This window comes from Spinacia oleracea, chromosome 6, assembly GCF_020520425.1.
Source record: "Spinacia oleracea cultivar Varoflay chromosome 6, BTI_SOV_V1, whole genome shotgun sequence".
NCBI lineage: Eukaryota > Viridiplantae > Streptophyta > Magnoliopsida > Caryophyllales > Amaranthaceae > Spinacia > Spinacia oleracea.
In genome coordinates, this window is record NC_079492.1 from 127,299,279 (window position 1) to 127,309,046 (window position 9,768).

Consider the following 9,768-nt stretch of genomic DNA (forward strand, 5'->3'; position numbering starts at 1 on the left):
ACCATAAACCCAGGAAAACATATTATTTACACATAATCATTTAGCATAGATTAGATGCATACTCTTTGTTGCGTGCCTTCCCTAGCTGCGCCCGAACCGAACAAGAACAAGTCTTTAGGACTCCAAGTGTCGTCCCTCCGTAGATAGTCCACAGCACGTCCGGATCCGCCTTAAGATTGACCAACTAGAATCGCCCTTAAGGTACTATTATTTTCGGCACTTTATAGGCAAATATGTGACTGAATTTTTCTCTCAAAAACTCACTTTGAATACTTTGAAACTTGTGTTATAAATTGTGAGCCCTAGCCTCATATTTATAGCGGTATGGAAAGGGAATCGAAATCCTATTCAGATACAAATTAATTAAACCTAGAATCCTACAAGAACTCTAATTTAATTAATTTATCAAATAGAATTAGGAATTTAATCATTAACCGAACTCTGCATGTTTTAGGAAACGTGCACGAACACAAACACTTGCACACACACGCACGGCAGCCACGATGGGCCCCATGCGTGCGCGCGAGCAGCAGCCCACTCAGCGCCCGCGCGCGCTGCGCGCTGCGCGTGCTGTGCGCGCTGTGCGCGCTGTGCGCTGCGCGTGCTGTGCGCGCTGTGCGCGCTGCGCGCTGCGCGCAGCCTGCTGGGCCTGGCCTTGCGCTGGGCCTGGCGTGGCTGTTTGTGCGGCGCGCTTGGCTTGCTGGGCGATGGCCTGGCTTCGTGCTGGGCCTCGTCCGGCAGGCCTCGTCCGATGCTTATTCGTACGATGCGCTTCCGATTAAATTTTCCGATTCCGGAATTCATTTCCGATACGAACAATATTTAATATTTCCGATTCCGGAATTAATTTCCGTTTCGAACAAATATTTAATATTTCCGTTTCCGGAATTATTTTCCGATTCCGGTAATATTTCCGATTCTGACAATATTTCCGTTTCCGGCAATATTTCCGATTCTGGCAATATTTCCATTTCCGATAATATTTTCCGACACGTACCATGTTTCCGTTTCCGGCAACATCTACGACTTGGATAATATTTATATTTCCGATACGATCCATATTTCCGTTTCCGGCAATATCATCGTTTCCGGAGTATTCATTCCTTGCCTGTGACGATCTTAGCTCCCACTGAAACCAAGATCCGTCGGTTCCGAATATTCATAGATGGAGTATTTAATGCTATTAAATACTTGATCCGTTTACGTACTATTTGTGTGACCCTACGGGTTCAGTCAAGAGTAAGCTGTGGTTTAATATCATTAATTCCACTTGAACTAAAGCGGCCTCTAGCTAGGCATTCAGCTCACTTGATCTCACTGAATTATTAACTTGTTAATTAATACTGAACCGCATTTATTAGACTTAACATAGAATGCATACTTGGACCAAGGGCATTATTTCCTTCAATGGGAATGCCATTTCTCCTCAGGCAGAAGGGTTTCCAGTCCCCCTTTTTAGATGAATCTGAGATAAGCTCAGCAAGGTACACTACTACAAAAACACCTTTATAAGTCGTCCTTTTAGTGTCGCCTTAAATTAATGTGCGACACCAAAACATTTAGAGTCCCATTTTATAAAACAAGCGACACATAAAGTTGCTAGCAGATATTTCAAAGAGGTTAGCGTGTCGCCTGTGTTTTAAAATGGGACTCTAAAATTTTTGGTGTCGCACATTAATTTGAGGCGACACGTATTTCTTCTTAATATTTATTTTAACATTTAAAAAAAATCAAATTAAATGCTTTCAGTGTCGGCTGCGTTTAAAAACGATACTCTAAAAGTTTTGGTGTCAACAATTAATAACATGCGACACCTATTTATTTTTAAAAAAAAAACCAAATGAAAACCTTTAGTGTCCCCTTAGATATAAAATGAGACTCTAAAAGTGTTGGTGTCGCACATAAAACAGGCGACACATTTCCCTCCTCAATTTTATTTCTTAAAAGTTGAAGAGAAAATTTTAAATAAAATAAGTACTTTCAGTGTCTCATGTGTTAAAACATGAGACTCTAAAAGTTTTGGTGCCGCACGTTGATAACATGCGACACCTATTTTTTATTTTTTTAAAATCAAATGAAGTACTTTTAGGTCACCTGTTAATTATTTTACGAAAAAATAAGCGACACTATATTATAATTACAATCATACATTACATCAGGAAAAAAACAAACAATATTACAGGACTAAAACTCTGGAAAACTAATTAAGGGGTTGTTTGGTAATGTTGTTTCACGATTCGTGATTTTCGATTATTTAATAAAAAAAAGTGGAAATATAGTGGTTTGGCTACAATGTTTAATTAATCAAATATAGTACGTACTCCATGCAGAGGATAAAAATGTAGGGGGGTAATGGGTCTTCTTGTCTGATGCCCCTAGAAGTTCTAAAGCTAGGGGAGGGTTGGCCATTAACAATGATAGAGGTGGAGGGGGAAGCCACACAGTTCATAATTAGGTCACAGGAGTTCTTGTCAAAACCCTTCCTAGCCAGACAGAACTTAATAAAGTTCCATTCTAATCTGTCATAAGCCTTTTCCAGGTCAATCTTAAAGGCAAACCATCCAACTTTTCCTTTTCTAGTTTTCATGGAGTGGAGGATTTCTGAGGCAGCTATATAGTTTATGTCACAACCTCTCCCCGGGAGAAAACTGTTCTAGTTGGGGGAGATTAGCTCACTGAGGTGGGGCCTAATTCTATTCACTAGGATTTTGGACACAATCTTATAACTGATGTTAAGGCTGATGGGTCTGAATTGTTTAATAATCTCTGGATCCTCATATTTTGAGATGATGCAAATGGTAGTGACGTTAATTGAAACAGGGAAGGATATTTCCTGGAGGGTGCTATCTACAAAATTATAAGTGTCTTGCCAAAGACTCCCCCAGTGTTGTTGGTAGAAATAAGCATGGAGGTCATCCCTTCTTGGGGCTTTTAGGGGTCCTAGTTCAAAAACTGTCTTCCCTACTTCCTCAATGGTTGTTGGCTGATCTATACTAATCTCATTACTATAATGATGGTCTTCACATGGGGGAATATTTTGCTCTGGAGTAAAGAGATTAGTGAAATAACTGACAATATGGGAGACTAAATCAGGACCCTCTACAGTTAGGCCAACTTTAGAGGTGAGCTTAGTGATTTTATTTCTTCTTCTCCTTATGATAACTGACTTATGGAAGAAACCAATGTTTGCATCACCACTTTTGATCCAGTTAGACCTTGCCCTGGCCATCCAGAAGGCTTTTTCCTGTTCATATATGAGGCCCAACTCCTTAGATAGTTCCTCATTTATTTCCAGTAGATGCATGTAGTTTGGCCTGGTTTCCAAGGCTTTTTGGTCCCACTTAATCTAGCAGACAGGAATTTCCCCTTTTTAAGAAAGTTCCCTATGTTATCTTTAGCCCAAGCAGACATTGTTTTTGAAATGTTGTTGAGTTTGGTCACAAAGTTAGAACATTCAGCATTCAGTTTTTCATCTACCATTTTTGAGAAACCCGGTTCAGCATACCACAATGGCTCCAATTTAAAGTTGGGTTGGGAAGGAGTGACCCTTCTCTCCTTTTGCTCTGTGCTCAGTTTGATTGGGTTATGGTCTGAAGTCCCTCTTGGGAGATTATGGACAGTGGAATTAGGAAACAAGTTCAACCAATGCATATTTAACCAAGCCCTATCTAGTTTTTGGTAAATGGGATTGTCTTTTTGCTTATTAAACCATGTAAATCTACTTCCTATGCTACCAGCATCTATCAAACCACATTCATTCATTGCATCAACAAATTTATCAGCCTTGTATTGTTGTATACGATTTCCCTCCAGCTTATCCGATTGGCAGGTAATTTCATTAAAATCTCCCATTACCACCCAAGGCACATACACATGTTTAGACATATCAATTAATTCATGCCAAGATTCTAGTCTACTCTTAAACTTAGTAAGTAGTCTTTGCTTATAAGTACCCCCTTTTCTTAATGGTTATTGTAGTTTAGAAATTGTTTTATTAAATTTTATCATTTTTGTCATGAGTTTTCTTCCCAAGAGCCGCTAGAAGGGTCTGCAATCATCATCTTTACATGAATTGCAAGAATGGAGGTTAGAGTGGAGAACTGTTCCACAAGTTGTTCTGGATAGCTTATAATGCCTACAACCCCTATGTTTACAACAAGGCAATTACAACAAGGTTTCTGGAATGTCTTGCAAACATGGTTTGAGGGTGATTGACAACTAGATACTTAACTCTGAAGATTTTGTGGCTTTTTTTTTCAAAGGTGCTGCTTATAAATAGGCATATGCAGAGCATATGCACCTAATGCCTGACCCCACTTAGTGGCCTAAGTTAAGACTTCCCACCATTAATCCTCCTGGGATCAAGAGGAGTGCAGGAAGATCGACCCCTAAACAGGGAAAAATGAATGTGAATGAAGATAAGAAGAGGAAGAGGCACACTTCAGTTAAGTGTGGCAAATTCAAGAAAATGGGTCACAATGCAAGGACATGGTATTGGCACTTCCAAGGCACCACAGAAACAGAGATCTGAAACAAGGAAGAGGAAAGTTGCCTCTGATGGTGCAAGTACTTCCAAGGCACCACAAAAGGGGAAGAAATTCAAGCAAGCATGAGGCACTGCTGCATTAGGAGTTTTTTTGGGATAGTATGAGCTGTTGGAATTTGATTTTGCACCCCTTTTCTGATTTTGCACAGATGCTTTAAGTAAAAAACAACAGTAAATATAGATGGTACACAAATATTATGTAAGTAAAGCAAAAACAAAAATGCGTCCCAAATGTAGGTTTTTTGTGCATATGTAAATATGAAAAAATAATTATGATTTATGAAATATGAAGTAATTGCTAAAGGGATTCACTTCATGATTACAAATAGTAAGATTACAAACATCAATATTCCCATTTGTATTACAACTTTAACTACTTTTTGTTGTTTTAGCTTCTTCTTCATTTGCTTCAATCCTTCTTGTATGTTACTGTTTCCCCTTGTTTTTTATTATTATTATTGTTGTTGGTGGTGGTGGTGGTGTAACACCCTAATAATTCCTTGCTTTTATAAAACCATTTTCCAACTTACAATAAAGGAATTACTAAAGTATTACCGCCACCGTGATAACGGTTAAGGCTATTACCAGAATTACGCAGCGGAATTTAATGTTAACTAACTTTCAAACCATTATAAATAATATTTATTGAGGCCTCCTACAAGTTGGAACCATAACGGCCCAAAACCAAAGTATTAAAAATCCATAAACTCCAAAACATAATTAAAGTATAATTTGAAATAGTTTCAAAGCGCAAAAGAATGCAACTCTCTCAATCATCCCAAGCTACATGATTTCGATCGTACTTTGATCTACCAACCTGCTAAATTAATCTACTCCCCAACAATGCAAGTGCAAATGGTGGATCATCGTAGAGTCATTAAGGCGAAGGCCATGACCAAAAGACACAAAGCACATAGTCAGCAAAAGCTGAGTACTTACAAGGCTAGAGTGAAATAAAACTATAGACATGCATCACTCGCTAAAGTACTAATCAACATGCAAAATCCATTTAATAAATAACAAACAAATCATGAATACAAGACTCGACTCTTGACTCGACTCTTGACTCACAATTTAATTAGAATAAGCTTCGAACGGGCCAAAAGAATATTCCATAAAGGAAGGGTGTTGGGAGCCCACCAAACACCAAATAATAAATAATAATATCGGACCATACCGAGTGTCGGGCCATACCGACGGAATTCCAGCGCATAATTTAAATGAAACAACGTCTTGTATCATTAGTAGGAGATCAAGCTTTCCAGCAAGTCTCCCCCCATTGTTCATACTCAAGGTATATACGTTCCAAGAGTTTTGAAGCTTGTTCTGGTTGCACTTTACGTTTATTAATATTTTATTAAGGCGAACTCGAGACTCAAACAAACATACATTTAATAAACAACAACCAAAACAGTCTCATTTTAATCCTTTAGGACTTGTGATCAATAAATCCAGACGTAGTGAAATTACTACCAAGTTCCTTCTCACAAAAAGGTGAGATTCCACATCATGCCTATTAACATGAGGGTTGTGCCCTTGCACGACAAATCCTAATTCATTTCATACAAAATATTCCCAACCGAACCCTACATGTGCGGTGGCTTACGTGAGCGAACCCTTCACATGTGGTAAAATAAATAGTGCAACGAGGCACGAATAAATGGCTCAAAAGTATGCTAGACATCCCGTACAATAGCATACAAATTAATAAATAATCCATCCCTTGCATGTGAAACAAACCATACATGCATAAATATTGAACAACATGATTGACAATGAAATCCATACTCACAATAGTCCCAACATGCTTGTTCAACCAACGAATCAATAATTCCAATAATAAATATCCACATGATCATTCACCAAACCAAATATGAATTCACCAAGTTCACATAATATAATTCACATCAATAACAATCATGTAATGTCCCTTGACAAATAATGTGGTCGCCCTAGACTTGTACGTACCTGGAATACCTAAGTACGGGGACCACTGTGCGAATCACAACTTACTAGAAATCAACTCCTATAAACACAATGGAGAAACTTAATTATTATCCATGCTTACTAAATTTCCAGCAACTTTGTTTAGTTTTAAAACACTTGAATTAATTAGAACTTAAACGTTCATAAATAAAATAATAGTCTCAATCAATCATTTAAAACCCTAGCATGAAATTAATTTATTTTCATGCATAAAACCATTAAAAATCGACGTTTTAAGTCTTTATAATATTCTGAAAAATATAATTGATTATCATAATTAAATTCATCAACTAATTATGCTAATCAATCACCCATAAGGCTTAGATTAAAACTCTAATCATAGTTTGTACTTAAACCATTAAAACTAATAAAAATTGAAGCTTTAATATATATTTCAAATCTGAAAATTATAATATTTCAATCCAAAACATTCTTCAATAATTCAAACATACAAATCCTCAAAATTCGGTGTTCATAACCGATCCCAGCATTTTAATTAAACAAAACAAATAATATTAATATAATTTAAAATACGGAATTGAAATAGAATAGGTAAGGAAGAAGAGAATTATACCAATCCAGCCTATAGCACGGTACAATCACGAATTGAATGTGATGGGCGAAAAAAGAATTAACGGAACACAAACAAACACACAACACACACGAAGGGTGTGTTGCATGTGCGGACAACGAACAAGCAAGCAACATGGGTGGTGAGGGCTCGGCGCAGCAGGCACGAGAGGAAGGAGAGAGGCAAGTGTGCGAGTGTGTGTGGGCGAGGGCACCACAACACAGCAACAACACACGGCAACAACAGCAACCACAACACGCAAGGTGTGGCTGTGCGGGTAGGTTACAACGACGAGGGCGAGAGAGGGAGTGTGAGGGACAAAGCACGAGCAACGCAGCAAGGGAGTGCTAGGGATGGTGCTCGAAGGCACGGGGTGCAGCAACGAGCAGCAGCGCTCGTGCTGAGTGCTCGGGTGAGGGGCGACGGCCAAGGAGAGAAAGAGAAAAGTGAAATACTGCAGCAGTAATTTAGTATGCTCATAACTTTTAATCTATAACTCGGAATCGATCGATTCTTGAAGCAAAGTTCAAGAACTTTTCGAGATCTACAACTTTGAAGAAAAAACCATTTTCTGAAAACGAACGGAAATAGGTGAAAAACGGCCAAACATAAGTTCGACGAAAGAAAGAGGAATTTAGGTTAGGGTTTTACTTTTAGGTTTAATGAATAATAGGGAGCGATTTTGAGGGTGAGCACCTATATTTATAGGCTTAGGAAACTCAAAGATGGGTTAGGCTTTAGGATTCCCTAACGGGTTCCATAAAACATAAGTTGGCTTGCTTTAATTTGTTTGGACTTGAACTTGAAATTGAATTGGGCTAGATTCATTTAAAATCGTTTTACTTTTGAAATCCAATTAATTTCCCAACTTGAAATAATAAATTCTTTTTGTAATTAATTAAAATAATAAATATTCTAATTAATTAAAAATGCATTTAAATAATATTTAAATGCGAAATATATTCTAAAAATCATAAAATGCTTTATAAATATAATAAAATATATTTATAAATATAGAAAAATACGAGGTATTACAGGTGGTGGTGTTGTTGTTGTGGTTGTTGTTGTTGTTGTTATTTTTTGTTATCTATTATTATTAGTAGTACTAGTACTAGTAGGATTGTTATTATTTATTATTATTATTATTATTATTATTATTATTATTTTGTGACTGTTATTATTATTAATTCTACTTTTATAATTATTTTTGTTGTTGTTGTCGTTGTTGTTGTTGTTGTTGTTGTTACTCCACTCGTTCTTGTTTATTAATCCCTTATGGAATATTGATCAATCTACTAAAAAGATACATTGCATGTGAATCTCTAAAAAATATCACTCATGTGGGCACGAGAGAGAAAATTTAAGAAAATATGGGTAGGTGGAGTGTTTAGTGTTGTTAAATTAGGAAATAAATGAACCACTTGCATATATATTTGGGATGAAAAGGAATTACAACAGTAATATAAGAGTAAAAGGGGAATAATTGTAGAACAAATAACGAAAGATTCTAAAAGGGATAATAAAAAAAACATCCCAATACGAAAAAGTGACTAATAAACAAGAACGGAGGGAGTATTATTATTTTTATTATATTGTTAAAAAAAATTATTGTTGCTATTATGATTTTGGAAATTGAAAGATGGACTTCTACGTTAATAAGAATAGTTTGGAGTAATAATGATAGAAAATAAAAATAAAAAAAATAAAAGAATTAGGGTAAATAATAATAACAATAATGGTAAAAGTGATAAGAATAATATAAGAAAATAAAAAGTAATAAGAATAAGATAGAAAGTAAAAGTAATTATCAAAAATAAGGTGAAGTAAAAAAAGTGATGGTCTGGTCTGGTCTGACCTGATTTAATAAGATCTGATCCAATAAGTAACAATAACAAGGTGAAGTTGAACATGGCCTCAGTTACCAACCTTTTCACCATTTCTCCACTTTCAGAAAGCAAACTACTTTTCGAGTCAATATTTGGATAACTATGCATGCGTTTTACAAAAAAAAATCATAATTTACTCCTACTTTTGTAAAAATAAGTTTTTTTTTTAGCATATTATCACTTTACATTTTATTTGCAATAATAGCATATAATATGATATATGCTTGTAGATAAGTCATTAGTGTTCAAATCATGAGATCTTGGTCGAGCTCAAATCGTGTATAACCACCCAACGGCAAGATCAGAAAGCCAAACTATCATGATGATCACTTCTTGAAAACTATCATGATGATCACTTCTTGAAAACTATCAAATCACCAATAGGTCTTTCTAATCTCATTACATCAAAGAAATTACAAAATAATCTAAGCCCTCAATATTTATCCTTTGAGAAAAACTAGTTTTCCCCGTGCAATTCACTTTTTTTTTTTAATTTAAAAACTCGACTATATTGTGTGTTTATGTTAAGGATATATTTGTTATGCATTAGTATCTAAGTAAAATTATTATGCATAGCATTAGAGTTATTCTTGGACAATGATTTACGTGGAGCATATCAATAGGAAGATTAAAGCCCTAAGCCTAATAATTTCAGGATAGACTTACGTACGTCATTGTAGTATGTATATATATATGGGAATTGCTCAATTAATATAATCCAAGCTAGCTTTGATCCTCCATAATAATATATTACATGGTATCAAGAATCAGGTTCCCAT

General features: G+C 36.0%; 1 protein-coding gene across 1 annotated transcript; it reads right to left on the reverse strand.

The window, feature by feature from the left end:
- Positions 1–3,285: 3,285 nt before the first annotated feature.
- Positions 3,286–3,852, reverse strand: LOC110794390 (uncharacterized). The gene has a single exon (XM_021999359.1). It carries the CDS (start codon positions 3,850–3,852, stop codon positions 3,286–3,288), a length of 567 nt encoding a protein of 188 aa, XP_021855051.1.
- Positions 3,853–9,768: the final 5,916 nt, after the last annotated feature.